At 37.8% G+C, this 23,886-nt stretch overlaps 1 protein-coding gene across 1 annotated transcript in view; it reads left to right on the top strand.

The window, feature by feature from the left end:
• The window catches only part of NLK (nemo like kinase), a gene marked incomplete in the record, with an annotated part of 196,979 nt that overhangs the window by 92,232 nt on the left and 80,861 nt on the right, over positions 1–23,886 (top strand). The window contains 1 exon segment of the mRNA XM_014584980.2: positions 22,572–22,701. Coding sequence (XP_014440466.1) covers positions 22,572–22,701 — 130 coding nt within the window.

The following is a 23,886-nucleotide window of genomic DNA, read 5'->3' as shown; positions in this document are numbered from 1 at the left end:
TAATGCACTTTTGAAACCAAGTTCTGAATAAGTACTTTTAAAAACAGGCAAGAGGGGCTGTCAGATGGCATGATGGTTAAAGGCGCTGGATTCCCACATGGCTGATCATGGTTCGAGTCCTGGACCTGGTGGCTTTCATTTTCCCCTTTCCCTTTCTCTCTCTCTCTCTCTGGTAAAATTAATAAACAAACAACAAATTAAATTAAATAAATAATTTTTAAAAAACAGGCAAGAATCTATTGTCTTCTAAAAACTTAACAAGTGCTCCCTTTATAGAGCTTAAGATCTGTTTAGAGCTTATCATTTTAAAGTGTAATACATGGTTTCCATTGTAACTAAAGTTCCAAGGGAAATACAATTTTAAAGAATTATTTAATTTTATTTATCATTATTATTTTTTAATTTGACTAGAGAAAGAGAGAGAGAGAGAGTGAAAAAGCAAGCCACAGGTCAGGTCCCAAACTGTGGCCAGACTTGTGGGAGTCCAGCATCTCAACCACCATGCCACCTGCCAGCCCCACCAAGGGAGATAGTTTTAAGGTTGCTAAACTCTTTGAAAAAGTTATTCTATTTTACCTGCTAATTTTTTGATTTATACATTTATTATTTTGTTGTGTGTATTCACTATTTGAATTATTGGTTGTGATTGCTATTTCATACAAATGAAACATTTCAAGATCTCTTTTCAACTTGAAAGAAATTCTCTGTTGACCCTTTGTATAGTGATAAATGTGTGTCCTTTCTAATGTTCACTGTATTACACTACTCACTGAAACTAGTATATTCACTAAAAGCAGAGATTTTGAGATTTGGTTTGGGAATAGAAGTATGTAAAGCTGCTTTTCTAGCTTTTCTCAATTACCTTGACCGTCTTTTACTCTCTGGTTTGTTTCTCCTGGGGATTTGTGACCTGAAAAAAATTGCTATATATAAACAATTGTTTTTATGTTATTATACTGGAGTCAGGCAGTGAAAGGCAGAGGTTAGAGTTTAGGGTTTTTTTTTTATTGGATTTGCAAGTGGTAGTTTTCAGATAGATTTTTTTTTCTGACAACCACACTTCACATTTCTTATCCTCATCACTTGATGGGTAGTTTCATCCTTCCTAAGGTAAAACAGAGTGAGGCTCTCAAGGAGAGAATCAGAAATCAGGATCCATGTGGAAATAACCTGCAGTTATTTGGTAGGAGAGGGTAGTAAATAGTCTCAAAAGGTTTTTACATGGAATCCTATAGGTCCGGCAAAGCCCCCTCCCACAATGGTATTCTGGATATAAATAGCAAAGAAACCATTTAAAAACAAGCAGGTACTAAACTAATCTAAATCTATTTTATGGTCTTTTTTTTTTTTTTGAGAGAGAGAGATTTTTGCTATAGGGTGTGTGTGCTCCCCAGAAAGACAGAGACAAAGAGATGAAAAGTGAGAAATCAGGACCAATAGTTAGCGTAATGGCTATGTTGCTGGACTCCCACGTAGTCGACCACGGTTCGAGTCCCAGACCTGGTGGCTTAAACTCACGCTGGGAGCGTGTGTGTGCGTGCCCAAGAGGAGAATGGAGGAGAAGGCATTGCGGCATGGCCAGAGGTGATTTCTCACTTTCTGTCTCTCTGTCTCTCTCTGTCTTTCTGATGAGCGCACGCGCCCTATAGCAAAAACCTCTCAAAGGGAGGGGGGGAGGGCAAGAAATCACTGCACCCCGGAGAGGTGGCCACACGGCAGTTCATTCTCCATTCTCCTTTTGGGATTTTGGGTATGCACACACATGCACCTGGCATGAGTTTTTTCTTTTTTCAAGTAATTATTTATTTACTTTTTTCATTCATTTGTTCATTTTTAATTTGACCAGAAAGAGAAAAGGGAAGTGAGAAAGCAAGCTGCCAGGTCCAGGGAATTGAACAGTGGTCAGCCATGTGGGAGTGTCCAGTGCCTTAACCACCACGCCACCTGCTGGTCCCCCTAGCGTGAGTTTTAAGTCACAGGGTCTGAGACTTGAACCATGGTCAACTACATGGGAGTCCAGCAATTTAACCATTGTACCATCTGCCGGTCCCTGTTTTATGGTTTTCTTATAACTCCCCTAAACTCTTACTATGAAAACTGTTGCAGTATTGAATCCTGTTTTATTTCTGTTTGTTTTAGTAGACTTCCTATCTTTAGGTGATTTCCTGTTGGATATTCAGTTCCATAATACAGTGCCCGCCGCAGGCAGGTTTTCCTGTATTCAGCAACATTCTGCGTGATTATCTCTAATTGCTACTTTGACTCTTCACCTTGGTTCAAGGTTTCTGTCATGGTTTGAAGGGAAAGGAACCAGGCTCCTTCATTTACTAAACACTGTCTTACAGAGGATGATCTTTTTTTTTTTGAGAGAGTTTTTTGTTATAGCTGTAATGTGCTCACCAGAAAGAGAGAGAGAGAGAGACAGAAACCAAGAAATCACCCCTCAGGGGGGATGACCATGCCGCAGTCCCTTCTCCTCCATTCTCCTCTCAGGATCTTGGACACACACACACGTGCCCAGGGTGAGTTTAAGCTGCGGGGACTGGAACTCTAACCACAGTCGACTACATGGGAGTCCAGCAGCATAGCCATTACACTAACTGCTGGTCCCAAGGATGATTTTTAATCCTACCATGCAGTATATACCTGAAGTTCTAGCTGTGGCATACCAGGTGGCTCCTCTTATATAGCTAATGAGCTTTGGCTAAAGCAAATGCATACATTCCTCTTTATCTGAGATTTTCTAGTTTGTGTGTGTGTGTATGTGTGTGTGTGTATTTATATACATATACTTTTATATATATTATATATATACCATATATATATAATATATTATATATATAAACTGGTAATAGAAAAAATTTATTTCTTGCTTGCTACAGATCTAAACTTGGGGTAGTGTTTTCATCTTCCTTCAGCTAACTAACTGGCTTTTCAAATAGGAGAAAATATGGATTCTTCTTCAAAGGGTTGCAGGTGTTCTTTTTTGGTGAAATATGGATTTGAGAAAAAGTAAGATTTTGGCTCTCGGATAAAACCCTGCCAGTTGTTAGGGTGGCTAGATCCTTCCCCACTCCATCTTAAGTGAAGTTTGAAGACCTGGTTATTCACCTGTAGGTTGGCCACAAAAGGCTGTTCTTGTTATTTCTTGCTAGCAGCTTTTGAGCTCACCCCTCTTCCCCAGGTGGGTCTGCATTAGACTTGGTAGCTAATTATGATCACTGTTCTTTAGAGCCATTCTGCTCCCTATTCCCTGACAATAGGCTTAAGTGCCCAAAGCCCAGGCTGGTGTCAGACACTAACATGTAAAAGTATTTTTTGCAATGTTTGATGTTCCTGTTGTGTGTGACTTATTTATTTACTTACTTTACTAGTTTGCTATAGGGTGCTCACTGGAGAAAGAGAGAGAGAAAGAAACTGAGAAAGTGGCAGGACCAGCAGTTAGCGTAATGGCTATGTTGCTAGACTCCCATGTAGTCGACCGCTGTTCGCATCCCGGACCCAGTGGCTTAAAACTCATGCCAGGCGCGTGTGCGTGCGTGCCCAAGATCCCAAGAGGCAAACGGAGTAGAAGGGCTTGCGGCATAGCCATCCCCCCTGGAGGAGTGATTTCTCACTTTCTGTCTCTCTGTCTGTCTGGTGAGCGCACGCGCCCTATAGCAAAAACCTCTCCAGAAAAAAAAAGTGAGAAAGTGGCCACACCGCAATCTCCTCTGTGTTTTCCGCTCAGGATTTTGGGTATAGGCACTCATATGTGCACACCTGGCTCATTTCAGGCTGCTATGTCTGAAACTTGAATCATGCTTTTGACCATGTGGGATCCAGCTGCCTCAACCACCACACCACTGGCTGGCTGACCCACGTGTGGCTTATTTAAATTCCTTTATTGTTCTGTTTACCACAGTTAAAAGTCAGAAACACAGTCAATTACAATATTTGCCACTGTATTTTTTTCCAAATATGTTTTCTAAAAACATATCCTACATTTAAAACATCCATATTATGGTTGAAGAATATAGCATGAAATACATAGAATAATAATTTGCGCACCTCACTGTACCTATTTTATTGAAACCATACCTCAGATAACATTGGTTTCTTTAGTTTCTAGAATATTTTTGCATATTCAGAACTTATCCTCAACTAAATCCCCTCATACAGTATGCTTTATATGAACAAAATAGTGATACCTTGTATGTTACCATTTTAAAAACATTTTTAATTCATATATAATGAAGATACGTATTTGTCCCAAAGGTTTATATGCCAGCCTGTGTGTTCTAAATAACATGACAGGAAGTAAGGAAAACAAAAACTGTTACATGTAGAGAATACACCAGAACACAAGAGTAAGAGACAGTTTTCATTATGAGAATTTTAGTTTAAATAAACAAAAAATTAATTACACTTAGTAATATAATTAGATAAATTTTTGAGAAAATAAGATGGAAATAGGCATATATGCTTCATTTTAAATGCACAGATCTAAATACATACAATTTCTTAGTTAATACATTCATAAAATGGCACACAGCATCCTCTTAGATTATCGTATAATAAGATTAGAAATGGGTAATAAAACAGTTTTTTTGGACCAGTAGGTGGTATGGAGGTTAAGGTGTTGGATTCCACATGGCCAACTGTGTGGTTTGAGTTCCAGACCAGAAAATCACACCGGACAAAGGTGTGTGAGAAGAGATGGAACAAAAGGGATTGCTACATGGTCATTCCCTCGGGAAGTGATTTCTCACTTTCCCTCTCTCTCTCTCTAGGTGTTGTCTTTCTATCTTTCTCTGTTTCTCATTTATGGAAGAAGAAAAGAAATGTGAAAAAAAAAAAAAACCTATTACATAACTAGATACTTGGAATAAACTAATTGCAGTAGATAGCACAAGACAATTTAATAAAATCTCTGGTGAATATTTTTGAACATATAATACTTATATAAATTGTGACCCAACATTGAAGTAACTTGAAACCTACTTGATTTATTTTGTGAAGCCTGTTCAGGGCGAACATAAAATTGAAGGTAATCGTGTTGATGAACATGAATGAAAAACTCTAAGAATAATAGGATACGTAATAAAAGGTATTAAACACTTAGAACTTTCACCATGACTAAATGAGATTTAGTGAAGAAATTAAAGGTTAATTCGATGTAAGTCAAGCTATTAACATAATGAATTCCATTACTTGGAGAAATAGTGAAATCAGTTAAACCAATATTCATTGATCTGGATGGTGTACTGTTCTAGGCACTTGAGAGAATGTAAAGATACATATAGTAATAGAATCCTTGAGTTCAAAGGTTTATAATCTAGTAAATTAAAAGAGGAAATTAGTAAAAATCAAGATGTTTCCAAAATATTTAGAAATATTCTAGAAATATTTTATAAAAATCAATACTCATGATGGAAAACTTTGAAAAGTATAATGGAAATAAGATTTTTCTGTATATATGTAATTAAAAGTCAACATCAGCCTAAAGAGGCATCTTCCATTAAAAAATAAATATAATGGGCCAGCAGGTAGCATGGCGGTTAAGGTCCTGGACTCCCATGTAGCCAGCTGTGGTTCAAGTCTCAGACCTGATGGCTTGTTTTCTCTGTTTCTCTGTCTCTCTCTGGTGAGCACTTGTTCCCTATAGCAAAATTTTAAAAAATAATAAATAAAATTAAAGAATTATTTTTAAAAAGGTCTTCGGTGTGTGTGTGTGGGGGGTGGGTAAAAAATAAATAAAACGGGCCAGCAGGTGGTGTGGCAGTTAAGACTCTGGATTCCATATGGCCAACTATACAGTTCAAGTCCTGTACCCAGTGACTCAAATTAAACTGGGCACATGTGCATGCCTGCCTAAAATCCCAAGAGGAGAATGGAGAAGGGACTGCAGTGTGGCCATCCTCCCGGGTGGGGGGGAGGCGTAATTTCTTACTTTCCCTGTCTCTCTCCAGCAAAACATGCCCCATGGCAAAAACCTTACATAAATAAACAATGGCTGGCTGTTATCAAATGTCATCTGTTGTATAATTGTACAACCTCTTCCACCCCTCCAGGTACAGATATATACAAGATGGAAATTAAACTACTATAATGTAAATAATGGTTATATATCTAGAGAATCTAAAGAATTAAGCAGTATAATAATTGAATTTTTAAAAGTTGCCAGTTTACAGTTAGCAGAAGTAAAATATGTTGTTGTCATGGCTATTCAAGTCCCTTACATAAAATGTTGTAGTATTTGTATATAATCTGCATGCATCTTCCTGTATGCTTTGGATTATCTGTAGAGTACTTATAATACCTAATACAATGTAAATGCTGTATAAATAATTGTTATATGTATTATTTAGAGAATAATGGTAAGGGCAATAAGTCTATACATATTCAATACAGATGCAACCAATTTTTCCCCAAAATTTTTGATCTGCAGTTGGGTGAATCTGAGAATACAGAGTTTGTGCATATGTATGGCTGTTATACACCTATTTATGGTGATACACAGTAAATCGTGTACATGATAAATAAAACTTTTAACAACCAGTGTAAAAGAAATTTGAACAAATGGAAAGTTGTACCCTGGCTAATGGGAAACCCAGATCTATTAAATCTTATACTTACACAGTTAGCATAATGGCTATGTCGCTGGACTCCCACGTAGTCAACTGCGGTTCGCGTCCTGGACCCGGTGGCTTAAAACTCACGCCGGGCACGTGTGCGTGCATGCCCAAGATCCCAAGAGGAGAATGGAGAAGGGATTGCGGTGTGACCATCCCCCCTGGGGGGTGATTTCTCGCTTTCTGTCTCTATGTCTCTCTCTGTCTGTCTGGCGAGCACATGCGCCCTATAGCAAAAACCTCTCCAAAAAAAAAAAGAAAATCTTATACTTAATATGTTGTTACATTTAATATTTAACCAAGATTCTGACATAATATCTTAGAACTTTTGACAGTGCAGCATCATCACATAGGAGCGTGTTACAAATTTATAATCTCATTTCCCCACCCCAGACATAGTGGATCAATCTATAATTAAAAATTTTATGATTTCTTCAGTATGTAAGGGCCAGCCGCATAGAATAACAGTTTAGTGCTGCACAGAGAAAATTGCATCCCACACATCTGACCAGGGATTGAATCCCAGCCCTGGTGGCTTGAAAGGCATGCTGGGAATGCATGCATGTACATGTGTCCAGTATCCTGATGTGATGGGAGAATTGGAGGGGAAAAGGATTGTGGTATAACTGAGCCCCATTAGGTAGTTCTCTCTCTCCCTTTGTTCCTCCCTCCCCCGCGTCTCACATGCACATTCTCTGACAATAAAAGATACATATATTTAAAAAGATTGCCACATGATTTCTATGTACTTTAAAATTAGAGAAGCACTGGGACCAGCAGTTGGCGTAATGACTATGTCACTGGACTCCCATGTAGTGGACCGCGGTTTGAGTCCCAGACCTGGTAGCTTAAACTCACATTGGGTGCATGTGCGTGTGTGCCCAAGATCCCGAGAGGAGAGTGGAGGAGAAGGGATTGTGGCATGGCCATCCCACCTGGGGGGTGATTTCTCGCTTTCTGTCTTCTCTGTCTCTCTCTGTCTTTTTGGTGAGCACACGTGCCCTATAGCAAAAACCTCTCCAAAAAAAAAAGGAAAAGAAAAGTTAGAGACGCACTGTGTTAAAAGGGATAGTTCTTGAAGCTGTTTAAAAATTATATCCAACTGAGGGCTTTTAAATATATAATTCTTAGGTGTTGCTACAAGCTTAGAGAAATAAATTGCTATAGTTTTTGTGTTTCTTTTTCTAAAGCCTACAGGTTGCTAAGTTTAGTAATAGTTGCTTTAAAGAGTATGATAAAATAGCAGTAGAATATATATGGAAAAGTTGCAAAGGTATAAGACATATGAAGTGGTAAGTATTGGTTATCATTTAGTCAATAAGTGTTAGTTGGAAAAAAAACTAGTAAACCTTAAAAATCAAAATTAGAAATTTTAAAAATTGATCCATGGGCCAGCAGGTGACCTGGTGGTTAAAGTGCTGGACTCCTACATGGCTGACCATGGCTCAAGTCCTGGACCTGGTGGCTTGCTTTCTCACTTTCCCCTCTTACTCTTTCTCTCTCTCTCTCTGCTGCGTGTACTTGCCCTATAGCAAATTAATTAATAATAAATAAAATTAAATAAATAATTCTAAAAAATAATCCATATTTTATATTGTTAAAGTAAAAGAAGAAAAGGACAGAAAGAAAGTGTTTCTGTATTTATTTGAATAAGTGATTATTAATATGTGACTAGCTTGGATAAATGGAAAATCTAAACTAAGAGACAGAATGAGATCATACAGAATGAAATCAGAATAAAGCCTAGAGTATTGTAAATAGTTGGTATCCTCTGGTGATTTGTTATTAACAAAACAAACCATTTTATTGAAGCATAATTTACATGCCATAAAATCCACCTATTATGGTATGTAATTCATTGATTTTTAGTAAAATTATAGTGTGTAACCATTACCACAACCCAATTTTAGAATATTTTTATCACTTTGAAAACTTACCTTTATAGTTCCCACTCCCAACCCCAGGCAACCACTGAAATGTTTTCTATAAATGATATACATTACGTGGTATTTTGTGTCTGGCCACTTTCACTTAGCATAATGTTTTTGAGGTTTATCCATGTGTTAGCCGTAGGTTGTTCCACTGTATAGCTGTATCATAGTTTGTTTATTCATTTACTAGTTGGCAGATTTGACTGTTTCCAGTTTTTGGCTATTACAAGAAATACTGCCATGACTATTCACATGTACGTCTTGTGTGGACATGTGTTTTCATTTCCCTGTGTAGATAACTAAGAGTGGAGTTGTTGGGTCATGGTAAGTTTTTGTTAACGGTTTTTTTTTTTTTGGAGAGGTTTTTGCTATAGGGCCTGTGCGCTTGCCAGACAGACAGAGACATAGACAGAAAGCGAGAAATCATCCCCCAGGGGGGATGGTCACGCCGCAATCCCTTCTCCTCCATTCTCCTCTCAGGATCTTGGGCACGCACGCACACGCACCCGGCGTGAGTTTTAAGCCACCGGGTCCAGGACACAAACCGCGGTCGACTATGTGGGAGTCCAGCAACATAGCCATTATGCTAACTGCTGGTCCCCAAGTTTTTGTTTAACTTTTTCATATTCACCATCACTATTCCAAATTAATTGTGCCATTTTTACCTTGTCAGTAGTAATGTACAAGAGTTCCATGTTTTACTAAGAATACATTGAATCTATTGGTCACTGTGGGTAGAATTTCCATCTTAATATTGAGTTTTCTAAATCATAAATATAAAATGTTCTCTCTAATTTATCTCAACAATGTTGGTGGAGAGGGTGAGAAGGTACCCCTCCCCCTCCAGTGGAGTGTTGTCCCACTGTAAACCCTTTCTTTTTGTCCATCCTATCAGGATTTAGGGCATTATACAAACACATGCCTGTTGCGTTTTTCTGTTTTCCTTCAATAATTTTTTAAGTAATTATTTTGTTTAACTTTATTCATTTATTTCATTTTAATTTGACCAGAGAGGGACAAAGACAAGAGAAAGTGAGAAAGCAAGCTGCCAGATCCGGGACTCAAACCATGGTCAGCCATGTGGGAGTCTAGCACCTTAACCACCACCTCACCGGCCAGCCCCTTCTTCAAATTTTAAGAAACATTTTTTTATTTTTGTTTTAAATTCAATCGCTGTACATATTTACAGCATACAAAATAGATTTTCCCAGCGTGAATACATTGTCCAGTCAAAGAGATTACCATATACATTACTATCAATAGATAATTTTCCATTTTTGTGTTTGTTAAATGTTTTTGCTTTATTGCATCTCCCCCACCACTCCTACCTGATGTGTTTTTCAAGCTGCCAGAACTGGGACTTGAACCTCAGTCAACTATTTGGGATCTGGCTCCCTTAACCACTTAACTATGGGGTTTGCCCAAGGCCTTGGTTTTTTCTACATAGCTTTATTTTTGGTTTTGTTTGTTTACTTCTCTGAGCCAAAAAATGGTCATTTTTTATTATCTTATGTCATTTATTGTTATTTTTCTTGTGTTAAAGTTTTTTCTGTATTGATATTCCCTATTTTTTTACTTTGATCTGTGACTTTGAAATATCCAGGTACTGATCTCTAGCATTACCCTACTAGGATCTTTTTAGTTTTTAGAATCTGTAGTTTTATTTTTCATCAAATCTACGATAGGAAGATTTGAACCATTTTTTCTTTAAATTTTTTTTCTGGACTTTATCTCTCTCCTTACTTCCTGGTACTCATATTATTTGCATGTTGGTATACTTGTTATCTTATAGGTCTCTGAGGCTGTGTTCATTTTCTGAAAGTTTTTCCTCTGTATTCTTGAGATCCTTTCTCCTCTGTTCTCATTTTGATGGGACCAGCATTTAGCGTAATGGCTATGTCACTAGACTCCCATGTAGTTGACCATGGTTCGCATCCCGGACCAGGTGGCTTAAACTCACGCCGGGCACATGTGCATGCGTGCCAAAGATCCCCAGAGGAGAATGGAGAAGGGATTGCAACGTGGCCATCCCCTCTGGGGGGTGATTTCTCTCTTTCTGTCTCTCTGTCTCGCTCTGTCTTTCTGGTGAGCACACATGCCCTATAGCTAAAAAACCTCTCCAAAAAAAAAGAAAAAAAATTCACTGATTCTTTTTTTCTGCTATCTCAGATCTGCCATTGTGTTAATCTGGTGAACTTTTTATTTTTAATATTGTACATTTCTCCTTTAATTACCAAAGAGTGCTTGCACTCACCGTAGAGAAATAGAAGCCCCGGGACCAACAGGTGGCGTGGTGATTAAGGCGCTGGACACTCCCACATGGCCGACCAGGGTTCAAGTCCTGAATCTGGTGGCTTGCTTTCTCACTTCCTCTCTCTCTCACTCTCAACCTGTCTCTCTCTGGTCAAATTTAAATAAATAAATAAAATAATTATTAAAAAAAAAAAAAGAAAAAAGAAAGAAAGAAATAGAAGCCCCTAATGGGACATGGTTACACTGCAATCCTCTTTCATCCTTTTCTCCATCCCATCAGGATTTGGCGCATGTAAACACATGCTCGCAGCATATTTTCCAAGCTGCCAAGGCCAAGATTCAAACCCACTAGCCATGTGGGATCCAGCTCTCCATGCAAGGGCCCAACTCACTGTACCATAGGGCCAGCCCCAATTTTGTATACTTTAACTCTACAATTTGATTTGGTGGTTCTTCTTTCTTCTCTTTCTTCCCCATCCTCCTCCTCCCTTCTTTCTCCTTCTTCCTTCAATTCTGTACTGACATTCCCTATTTGTTGAGTCACCATATTTTTTGTAATTCCTTAAGCATGGTTAAAAAAGTTCTTTGGATATATTTATAATACTGGGTTGCTGGAAATGTCACATATTTTTTTCTATGCAAAAATGTGTCATGACTTTTCTGACAACCCAGTTGCGGGTTTTGAACTGGCTCCTTGGTACAGTGGGAATGCACTGCTCAAGAGAACTACCGGGTTGTTGGAAAAGTGACGTGTTTTTTTCTATGCAAAAATGTACCATGACTTTTCCAACAACCCAGTAGATTTTATGTGGTGACCATGGTTCGGTTCAATTCTTCACCCCAAAACACATGAGGCACGCTTACCAGTGCTTAACAGGCTGGAAAACTGGAGGGAGGAGGTCATAGTGTGACCAAACCCTGTGGAGAGTGCTCTCTCTCTCTTCTCCCCACCCCACTTTCACTGTCCCGTGCATGCTCACGTGTTCTGTTATGACAAAAGAAAAAAATTCTAACAGCTGATTTTGGAATCTTTCTGAATATAACATCTGAGCCCAATTAGGGACATGTTTTATTGACTGTGTTTTTCCCTCTGAGTATGGATCATATTTTTCTGTTTCTTTTTGTGTCTTGTAATGTTTTGTTAAAAACTGGACATACTAGATAATATATTGTAACAACTCTGGATCTGATACCACCACACACCCCTGAGCATTGTCAGTGCTGTCATTATGTGTTTTTGTTTTTGTTTTTGTTTTTTAAGAAAATTGTCTAGACTTTATGTGCAAAATCTGTCTTCCCATGGGTACAGCCACTCAGATTTTTGTTGTTATTTTATCATTTAGCCTAGCCTTGGCGAACTCCTTAGTAGTCAGCCAGTGATGGGTTAAAGGTTGTACTCATACATTGAGCCAGTTAAGACTTCCATCTTTTGTTATCCATCGTGTGTGTGTGTGTGTGTGTGTGTGTGTGTGTGTATAGAATCTCATCCAGTTTTTCAATATGTCCCAGCTTTTGTTTTCTGCTGAACTCTTTCCAATCTCACATGCAGGAAGTCTTCCAGTTAATCAGGGGTATATGGAGGGCCTGGGCCTTGGTACATGCTCCTCTGGGCATGTACTCAGCTTCCAGTCAGCCTGGGATGTGTGGAGAGTATCTAGCCACTCTGCGGCCCTCTCCTTCCCAGAATCTCCTTATTAAATTTCTGAATTTCTTTTAGTCTGCCCCTCTTCACAGTAAGGACAACAGCTTGAGGCTAAGAGAGCTGTAGGTTTTCTCTGTTCTTTTCCAGTTATATTTTGATGCTTTTGCCTTCAATGCCATCAGGTGGGGTTTTTCTTTGCCTTGACTTCAAATCCTGTCAGCTCCCTCAGATAGTGAAGTTACTGGGTTCTGTAGCCAGGCCTGCCCATGTGGAACTATTGCATGAACTAGTGGTTTGGTGAGTGTTGGGCAGAAAGGGGGGTAAGGAGCAGCCCCATGCAGTAACTTGACTGACTACCACTCCTTTTACTCAAATATCATTTATTTTTATTGCTCAAATAGCATATATATTTACATATATATATATAAACACTTTTAAATTTGTCATTTGACTTTTGTCATGTTCTGACTCTTTTTTAAAACACTTTTTCTAGTTGCTTTAGAGGGACAGGATTTGCTGACCTTTTCAGTATGCCACAGCTGAAAGTCCTGCCTCCCGTTTTGTTTTTTGCAATATTTTTGGTTTGAGTTATTTTTAACAGGCTAGCTAATTAAAAACCTGAAGCACATCTATATATTGTAGCTGCTTCAGCATTTTTGCTTCACATTGTAAGAAGTTAGGAGATTGTGATTAGATTAGGGGTGGGGCTGTACTCTTAAATTGTGCTGATGGCACTCTCCTGTGGAATGTTCCTCATAGCGTATTTTTATCTAATGGTGGGAGAAAATGTTTATTTTTTTTTAAGCAAGCAGATTCCTTTGGAATTCTACCAAAACATAATAAAGGTATTATAGTGTACTTCTCTCTGTAGAATTAACTTTTAGCACAGGGAAAGAAGTGACAAAATCCATTGGGCTGGTGTAAATGAAAAATAATGGAAAGAATCATTCTCTATAAATATTACTCATACAGATTTTATGCTAAAATGCTTTTTCATGCTAGAAAATTAAACTAGGCAGTTTGCATTTTGAAAAAAAAATCTAAGTTATGTAATAACACATTCAGAAACATGTATAAAATAAAACAGCTCAGTGATGTATTACCAGGTACATACCCCCCATAACCACCCTTTGGTGAAAAATAGTACATCACCAGCACCCTGAAGTCCCCCATGCCCCCCCTTCCTGTCCCAAAGATAACAGTATCCTAATTTTTATGATAACCACTACCTTTATTAATAATTTCTGTGTCCTAAGGTGTATCCTTAAAAACTAGAGTTTAGCTTTGCTTATATTTTTAATAATATCGATATGAAATCTAGTATGTATTCATTGTATCTGGTTTCTTCTCTTTACGGTTGTGTTTATGAAATCCATCTGTGTTGTATGTGGCATTGGTTCATTCTCATTGCTGCAGAATATTTCATTGTATGATACACAATAATTTGTTTAGCCATACTACTGTTTATGGATATTTGGGCTGTTTCCAGTTTTAAGAGTATTACAAAAGTTGTTGCTATGTACATGTTGGTATACTTGTTAGAGTTTAAGTGTGCACGTTTTACTTGAACCTATACCTAGGGGTTAAATTACTGGATTTTATGTATTTCAGTTCAGTAGCTGTTGCCAACTTGTTTTCCAAAGTGGATTGTACCAGTTTGCACATCTACTAACAGCCTGTAAAAATTACCATGGTGGAGGCAGGCAGGTAGCATAATGGTTAAGGCGCTGGACTCCCACAAGTCCCAGACCCAGTATATTGAAAATTGAGACAGATTCATGTGTGCATGCCCAAAATCCCTAAAGGAGAATGGGAAAGAGACTGCAATGGGACCATCTCCCCAGGGGGTGATTTCTCACTTTCTCTCTCTGTCTCTCCAGCGCACACTCGTGCCCTATAGCAAAAATCTCTCTCAAAAAAAATAAAAATACTTTTGACATCTATCTTCTTTCTTTCTTTCTTTCTTTCTTTCTGAGAGTTTTTGTTTGTTTGTTTGCTATAGGGCACATGCGCTCTCCAGAAAGTCAGAGACAGACAGAAAACGAGAAATCACCCCCGGGGTGGATGGCCACACTGCAATCCCTTCTCCTCCATGGATCTTGGGCACACATGCCCACGCACCCGGCGTGAGTTTAAGCCGGGTCCGGGACTCAAACCATGGTTGACTACATAGGAATCCAGCGACATAGCCATTACACCAACTGCTGGTCCCAGTCTTTGACATAGGTAAAACTAAAGTTTAAACCTACTCTATGGGGACTGGCAGTAGCATAGTTTGGAGGGTGCTGGACTCCCACATGGCCAACCATGGTTTGAGTCCCGAACCTGGTGACTTGGGCTTGCTTTCTCACTTCCTTCATTACCCCTCCCCCGTGTCTCTCAAATTAGAAAAAAATTATTATAATAAATAAAGTTGAATAAAAATAATTATTTAAAAAATATGAATAAAACTGTCTTTCTTTCATGAGGTGTTTTCACGTAAATCTAACGTGCCACAAAAGTTGCTATTTCTTAAATTTTTAAAGATCTGTATATTCTTCAGTGTTCCTATTATGGAAGTCATTGGTGGGATTAAAAGCAAGTACATTTTTGTGTGACATCATTTTAGCTTTAGTTACCCTCTGTGACCTCTTGTCCGAAGTTAAAATGAAAGGGGAAGTGCAGTTGTGAATTACTTTCCTTTGGGGTTTTGCACAGAAATCTTTCCTTCATTGCAGCTGATTTTCCTCCCTATGCAATATTTATAGGTCTGTTTTTTAAGAGAGGACTGTGACCAGTGGGCCATGAACACGTCCTAGACTTGGCCGACTGGGCTGTGTCATGTTCATCCTCTAACATTAGAAAATCTCCATTGAAAATACAGTATGGCAGGACCAGCAGATGGCATAATCGTTGCATTGCTGGATTACCACATGGCTTACTGGGGCTCGAATCTTGGACCCAGCAGCCTGAGACTTAAGCCAGGCACGTGTGCATGTTTGCCCAAAATCCCAAGAAAAGGGAATATGGTATGGCCATCCTCCCTGGTCGGGGAGAGGGTGATTTCTCACTTTCTGACTCTCTCTGTCTCTGGCAAGTGCCCTATAGCAGAAACAAAAACAAAAACCTCTCCTTAAGAAAAAAAGACACCATGGCAACTTTCCTCCATGTAGGTTAGATTCCTCAAAGAGAGATGTCACAGCAGCTGAGGAGGAAGGATTTTTCTATCTTTGTATCTTCCCAGTATCTGCAGTACAGATATAACTAATTAATTCATGGTCTAAAGAATAATCACATAGTTTCCATACAGAATGATTTTAAGTTATCTAGTATTATTGGCAAGAAATTGAAGGGGTCCTAAAAGTTAGGTCTTACAAGTAAAAGGTATTCAAAGTTAATATGACAACCCAGTATGGGATTGCTTGCCTGTTTATCCCTCTTGGGGTGTCTGACTACAGGTCAGAGTAGTCTGGTGCTGTCTCATCTCTTGGATTATTTCTTATTCATAATTACTTAAACACAGTTCAAGGAAGTTCATATTGAACTCTTTTTGTTAAATATAGATGTTTTGCTTCTTGTAAGAAATGTTAGGATAAGAAAAAAAAAAGGAATGAGCTATTTCATTACTTTGGTCTAGCTATTGTATAAGGCCTTTTATTCCCTTGTAATATAAATGAACACATTTGAGGATCTTGTGGGGGGAAAGGACAAGGATTTCTTTCTCATGGATACAGCTAACTTAACAAATACTAAGTTTGGTTTAACAAACAAAAATCAGAAAAAAAACCTCAACTGATGAAACAAATGATCGAAACATAAATATGGATGGTGGGAATCCTTTTTTATTTTGTGTTATTGGATGCAACAGCGAGGCCTAAATGGATTTTTTTCTTCTAAATAGTGTAACTATAAGTTATGACATAGTACACACAAAGTGTAGCCTGATAAAATTTGGATTAGAGGGGCTGGCAGGTAGCATGCTGGTTAAGGGCACTGGACTCCCACATGGCCGATCGTAGTTCAAGTCTCCAACCTGTCAACTTACTTTTTCTCTCTCTCTCTCTGTCCCTCTGTTGTCAAACTGAAAGAAAGAAAGAGAGAGAGAGAGAGAGAGAGAGAGAGAGAGAGAGAGAGAGAGAGAGAGAAAGGAAGGAAGGAAAGAAGAAAGAGGGAGGGAGGGAAGGAGGGAGAAAAATAAAACAATCTTTTAAAAAATCGGGGTTAGAAAGACCAGAGAGATATAAAACTAAATTCTATATTTCATATTATATTCCATAAAATTTCTTGTATGTCCTTGAACATGTAACAAAGATTAAGGTACAAATAGGATACATTTCCTAAATCTACTTGTTGTCAAAGATTTTATCTCATAGTTTGCTATTTTCTCAAGCAGACCAAATCTAAATACAAGTAAAAATAACTTCTAAGGAAATAAATTTCAAAATAAATGTGAAGGCAGTAATCTAAATATTTAGAGTCTAGTTAGGAAGTTCTATTACTGAGATGTATACTGTATTAATACCATTGACATAGTTGTATAGCAAAACATAAGAGGATTGCTGATTTTAACTTTACATGAATAGAATTTTTGTTACTCCAGTTTGAAGCATTCTTATTATAACTTTTTAATTTTCTTTGGATAGCTAAAAACCTGCAGAAAGATAAACTTTAGAAACTGCTGCAACAGGGCCAGAAGGTGGCATGGTGGATAAGGTGCTGGACTCCAATGTGGCCAACCATTGTTTGAGTCCTGGACCTGGCAACTTGCTTTCTCATCCTCTCTTTCTCTCTTTCACTGTCTCTCTTTAAATAAAATCATCATAATGATGATAAATAAATAAAAATTTTAAAACTGCTGAAACTAGGACTGGCAAATGGTGTAATGGTTATGTTGCTAGATTCCCACATGGCCAACTGCCATTCAAGTCCCAGACCCAGCGGCTTGAAACTCATGTTGGGCATATGTGCCCAAATCCTGGGAGGAGAATGGAAGAGAAAGGATTGCAGCATGGCCATACCCCCTCTCCCCCCGCCCCCGGGGGGTGATTTCTCGCTTCTTTCTCTGGCAAGCACACATGCCCTATGTCAAAAAAACTCTCTTAAAAAAATAAAAAGAAAGAAGAAAAAACTGCTGAAACAGGGCAACAGGTAACATGGTGATTGAGGTGCTGGATTCACACAAGGTCAACTGCAGTTAGAGTCTTGGACCTGGTGGTTTGAAATTCACACCAAGCACATGTGTGTGTGCATGCCCAAAATTCCAGGAGAATAGAGAAGGGATTGTGGTGTGTGGCCATCCTCCTGAGGGGATGATTCTCACTTTCTCTCTCTGTCTCTGGCTCTCTCTTTGGCAAGTGCATGCACCCTATGGCAAAAAAAAACTAAGGGAAAAAACCTGATACAACAACAACAACAACAAAAGAACATATAATTTCTTTAGAGATTTGTGCTGCCTGGTTTAAAGACATTTTAAGTGATCATTTAAAGTTGTATTAAGTGACATTTTAATGCCTGGGAAAGTATCCCCAATTTGAAATTTCACTCTTTTTTCATTACTTTTCTGCTTGTCAATAATTTGAGCAGCTTTGTGGCAATGGTCACGGTTTCCTGGGATTAAGAAAACTTTACAACAAGGGACCAGCAGATGGCAGTAATGGTCATCGCTGGACTCCCATGTAGTGACTGCAGTTCGAGTCCTGGACCCAGTGGCTTAAACTCCAGGCATGTGTGGGTGCATGCCCGAAATCCTGAAAGGAGAATGTAGAAGGGATTGCAGTGTGGCCATCTCTCTTGAGGAGTGATTTCTTGCTTTCTGTCTGTCTCTCCAGCAAGCGCATGTGCCCTACAGCAAAAATGTCTCTTTCAAAAAGAAAACTCTACAACAAAATGAGTGCCACACATCTAAAATGTTTCCTGTTTTGTTATTGTGCTCTTTTGACTAGCTCTATATCTCTCTGAAGAATGGCTCATGGAATCTTCTTGCTCTTAAAAAACAGTGGAACTTGTGTTCTAAGTGCATAGAAGGATTGATGCATTCTGGTCATGTGTTAGAAAAGTTTCTCATAACCCCTTAAACTTTATTTTTAATTAAGCAGAAGAATTACATATTAACTTAAAACTTAGGAAGTACACACCTGTTCATGTAACTTGAATGCTTAAAAAGGTCATTAGATGAAATGACAGAAGCATTTTTAGAGCATCCAGGATTTAGCAGAGAAAGTCACTGACCAGTAAGTGAACTGAAGGTGTAAAGATGACTCCTTTTTCCTGAAATGAGGAAAGTTGCCCTTAATGTTGTTCATTATCTCAACAGCTGGAGCTTCATTAACCAGTGCGGTTGGAATAACCAGAGTATTGACACAGCAGAGAAACTAAGCCTTTGAATAACAAAGAAAATAAAAGAATTCCTGTCTAACATGCTTCCACACTTATCTGTGTTTTGTGGTACTGTTTGTGCTGAACTAAAGCATCTGCTGCCTCAAGTTAAGAGAGAACAAACTCAACATGGCGTGAAATTACTGCACTGCCATTCACATTCATTAGTTATATTGTTACCAGCCACAGGCATGACTGCCTTTTGCATGAATAATAAAATGCTGCTTTGTGAATTTTACTTTAAAACATTACTACAAGGCACAGTACTAACCTTGTGCTCCTGTTAAGTATCTCCATGAGTGGTTTTATTTTAGAATAGCTTTCCTTACTGCAATAGGGTGACCAGTAAGAAGTCAGAAGTTGGGAAGAACTGTAGTATGAAGCCTTTGGAAAGGGCATTGTGTTCAATCAATTTACTCATTTTAAAAAACTAATACACATTGTGCTTTTAAAGATACTAACATTTTTAAAGTACCATTCAGCAACTATTATAATAACAATTGATCCAGACAAAGGCCTTCAGTGGGTGCTCAAGGTTGTGAGTCAGTCTGTTGAGGTATAGGACATACTTAGTTACATGGGGGAATAGTAGCTACAGTAGAGAAACCTAGTAGATACCACATGTATGCGGCTAAAGTTGCTATCAGTATTGAGACATACTGACATCGTGTGCCTCTTATGATGCACTGACAAGTCATTACTTTTGTGTTATTCCTGTCAAAAATGTATAACCTAAATGTAATCATGAGGGAAAATAAAAAAACAGGCAAATTCAAGTTGAGGGACAGTCTACAAAGCAATTGGCCTATACTCTTCAAAAACGGCAATGCCTTTAAAGCATACTAAGTCACTGTTCCAGTTTAAAGAAGACAAAAGAGACATGACAATTGAATACCATGTGTTTTTCCTCTCTTTCTTTCTCATTGACCCTTTCCTCTTCTAATAAGTAGGTAATATGCTCCATTTAAACAGAAAAAAAAAAATGACCTTTTTCTTTTATAAAAAAAAAAAAAAAAGTTATTTCAGGGGGGCCAGCAGGTGGCATGATGGTTGAGGCACTGGACACCCACATAGTCAACCACAGTTCAAGTCCTGGACCTGGTGGCTTGCTTTCTCTCTCTCTCCTTGTCTCTCCCTGGTCAGATTAAAAAATAATAATAGTAGATAAAAAAATTTTTTTTTAATTATTTAATTTAATTTTATTCGTTGCTATTATTTTATTTTTTGGAAGTTGACCAACGTGAGAAAGCAAGCTGCCAGGTCTGAGACTCAAACCGCAGTCAGCCATGTGGGAGTCCAGCCATCACAACCATGTTGCCACCTGCCAGCCCCAGTAGATAAAATTCTTTAAAAAATTATTTCAGAGAGAGAAGGAAGGAGAGAGAAACAGATATGCTTGATAGAGTCTTGCCACGTTGTTATCCCCACCTTCTAGCTAGCCAGGATCACAGGGATGTATCCAAAGACCTAGTATCCAAAGACCAAGCCTCCCACGTGGTTCCAGCAGCACCCTACTATCTGCACCACCATAGCTGGGACAGAAAAAGTATACTTTTAACTAAAAGTCTGAGTATAGTATTTAGTATTCCCTATTTATTAGTTTATGTGGATTTTAAGCAGTATTGCAGATTTTATTTGGGATTTTTTCCCTTTTTTTCTTTTATACTTCTTTTTTAAAGGGTTATTTTTATTTAACTCTATTTATTTATTCATCTGTTTATCTTTTTTTACTGAAGAGGGACAGAGAGAGTGAGAGAGAAAGTGAGAAAGCAGGCCACCAGGCCCGGGACTTAAACCACAGTCAGCCATGTGGGAGTATAGCTTCCTTCACCACGCCACCTACTGGCCCCTTTTCTTTTATAATTCTGATTTACTTTAATTATTGGACATATTTATGGTGTTGAAGATAGTGAATATGGTTGGTATTTTGTAAACAACAGTCCATATTAGCAACTCCTAGCCTAATTAAGTTACATATCAAGCTAGCAAAAATTCAAAAATGATAAAACTTAATTGTTTCATCCAATTTTCATTCAATGGGAGAAAGTGGAGTCCTCTTGTTTAAAAGTACTAAGTAGGAACTGGCAGGTGGCGTGGTGGGACTATGGTTCAAGTTCCCGATGTGGTGGCTTGCTTTCTCACTCTGCTTCCCCCAGCTCTGTCCCTCTCTGGTCAAATTAAAAATAAAAAAATAAAGTTAAAGAAAATAATTCTTTTTTTTTTTTTTCGGAGAGGTTTTTGCTATAGGGCGTGTGTGCTGGCCAGGCAGACAGAGAGACAGAAAGCAAGAAATCGCTCCCCGGAGGGGATGGCCACGCCACAGTCCCTTCTCCATTCTCCTCTGGGGATCTTGGGCATGCACGCACACATGCCCGGCGTGAGTTTTAAGCCACCGGGTCCAGGATATGAACCACAGTCGACTACATGGGAGTCCAGCGACATAGCCATTACACTAACTGCTGGTCCCAAGAAAATAATTCTTTTAAAAAGTATTTTAAAAATACTAGAGTAATCACTGTAGGGTTTCATGAGGAAAGGAAGTAGTAGTGATCACTAAAATGAGTTTATATAGAAGTTTGGAATGGTTTTTAGGCAGTAGGAAGATAACATAATGCTGTATTGTCAGGAGACAATTTGACAGGTATCGGATTTCTTCATGGACAAGATGAAGGAATAGAGTGATTGTAATTAATTATATGAGTAATTAATTGAATAACCACACTCAAGATGAATAATTTGGTGTGTTTTGTAGATGGTTTCTAGTATTGTATCTGTTGCAAAGATCTATTCTTAGTCCTGTCCTGAATTTTAATTCATAACTTGGATAAAGTTGATGACACATGGGTTAGATTTTAAAAAGACACAAATCTAGGAGGAATACCCAAAGCATTGGATGACCAGGAGAGGAACTGAAAGATATGGTAGCTGAGAATGACAGATAGGAATCAAGATAAATGACTCTGACAGGAGTAAATTTGATAAGAACAAGTAGACTTTTAATGATGGATAGAAGGGGAAAAACTCTAGATTAAATCATGGAAAATCAGTTGACCATATTTACCTACTTTATTGATTTTTTTTAACTATTTGATGTAATATGTATCAATTTGGGTCCAGTCAAAAAAATGGAAGTCATACAAGTGCTTGAAATATAGAGAATTGCAATACAAAAAAACAGGTTGAACAGGTGTTAGAAGGCCAAAAGATAAAATAATGAGCTATTAAAGAGAGAGTAACTATAAAGAAGCAACTGCTATACCAAGAGCTGGGAAATAAGAGGGAGGAAGTTGTCATTATTTAGGAGCTAAAAGGGATCCCAGAGCTGATACTCACTTATTAGGAGGAGAAATTGTTCAGCTAGTACTGGTACTAAAGGCCATATTACAAAATATGCTTATATAAATAAGAAAACAAAATATTTAAATTATGTTTGAATACCTCTTCCATTTTGAATATGTAATGAAATGAAAATTAAGTATGAAATTAATTTGACCTTGATCATTAATTGCCCTCCTACCTCAGATGTTTTAAGTGACCTCTCAAGGGTTAGTATTTATAGAAATTTAGACAAGAAATTTTGAGTAAACATGGCAGATAGATTGGATATCTCTTTAATTATAGGTGAGACTCTTTTCTCTCACTGAAACATTTAACCCATATTAAGTGGATTTAATATTGTATGTTTTAAGATCAGTGTCATGATCTGAAACATTGGAGAATGAGGTTTGGAATTGATTTCTCTTTTTTTTCCTCTCCCCTTGTATATTGCTTTTTTAGGTCAGTAACAGATCCAAGAGATGGAAAGAGAGTAGCACTCAAAAAGATGCCCAACGTCTTCCAGAATCTGGTCTCTTGCAAAAGGGTCTTCCGGGAATTGAAGATGTTGTGTTTTTTTAAACATGATAATGTAAGTGAAATTGTTGGTTGGGGACAAGGGGGAAACTTTCGTAAACTAATTCATTAAATTAATAAAGAACAAAAGAAATGTTCAAATATACATGGAACTAGATTTTGGAGTCAGCTACAGTTTTATGCCAAACTCTATGAACAGCAATTAAGCTCATTGTGGGGAAATAGGACAGTACCTGTTAGATAGACTTTCAGTTCATACGTTCTCATTAAAAAGGACACAGATGTGTGCCCACACCCCACCCCCACTGTTTTATAAGCTGTTTTCTTTGAATACTTTGCTTTCCTTTCATATATATCTATATGACCGTCTTAAATTTTCACAATTTAGATCAGTGGTTTTCAACCTTGGCAGCATATTGAATTCAACAGGGGAGCCCATTTTATCAAACTTTTATTTGGGAGTTTGAAAATCATGCTATGAATTATGTGTTTTGCACAAAGCCTCACCTTCAAATTAGGAAACATTGAACCTGTTAGATTTCAAATTGGCTTCTGAGATGTAGTGTGCATTCTGCATTTGTCAGTCTGAATGTTTCTTAATTTTGAGAATGTAAGTTATTAAATCTGTAAAGCCTATAGAAACAAGCTTTTATTTTTTTATTTTTTTGGTAGGGAAAATAGATTAGAAAGAATCTATAACTGAAGTTTTTATTAAGCGACTTGGAAACCTGAGACAAAATAGACCCTTTTTATGATTGAACAGTGAGTAAGTTTAAAGTGGATTCTAAGTTTTATCGGTTGGCAGATAAATATTAATTGACAAAGGAAATGTTGATATTTAGCTAAGGAATATTGCTGATATTCAGTTTTCAAAATTCAAAAAGGGAGTATAATATTGTGAGTGATTTCAGTGGGAATTAATGGCCCTAACTTTAAGTACTTAATTTTTATCTGCTAATATTTTTAATCAGAGGTTCAGTTAGAGTTGTGAGAAAACAATTTTTACTATAGAAACAGTCCAGTCTGTAAGGTAGCATAGCTTAGGTTATTTATGGTTGTGTTTAGAGATATAAAGATTCATAGGCAGACTCATTGTGCTTTGAGAGCTTCTCCCCAACTAATCTTAAGTTTGCTACGTGCAAATTTTTCCAGAAGTTGTTAAAATTGGACTCTGTTTTCTATTTCATGTGAGAAGGAACACTCCCTCAAGTTCTTCATATAACACTTAACTTGTGCTATT

The sequence above is a fragment of the Tupaia chinensis genome, unplaced genomic scaffold (genome assembly GCF_000334495.1).
Source record: "Tupaia chinensis unplaced genomic scaffold, TupChi_1.0 Scaffold148350_1, whole genome shotgun sequence".
In the NCBI taxonomy this organism is placed as follows: domain Eukaryota; kingdom Metazoa; phylum Chordata; class Mammalia; order Scandentia; family Tupaiidae; genus Tupaia; species Tupaia belangeri.
This window is presented reverse-complemented; position numbering and strand designations above follow the sequence as displayed.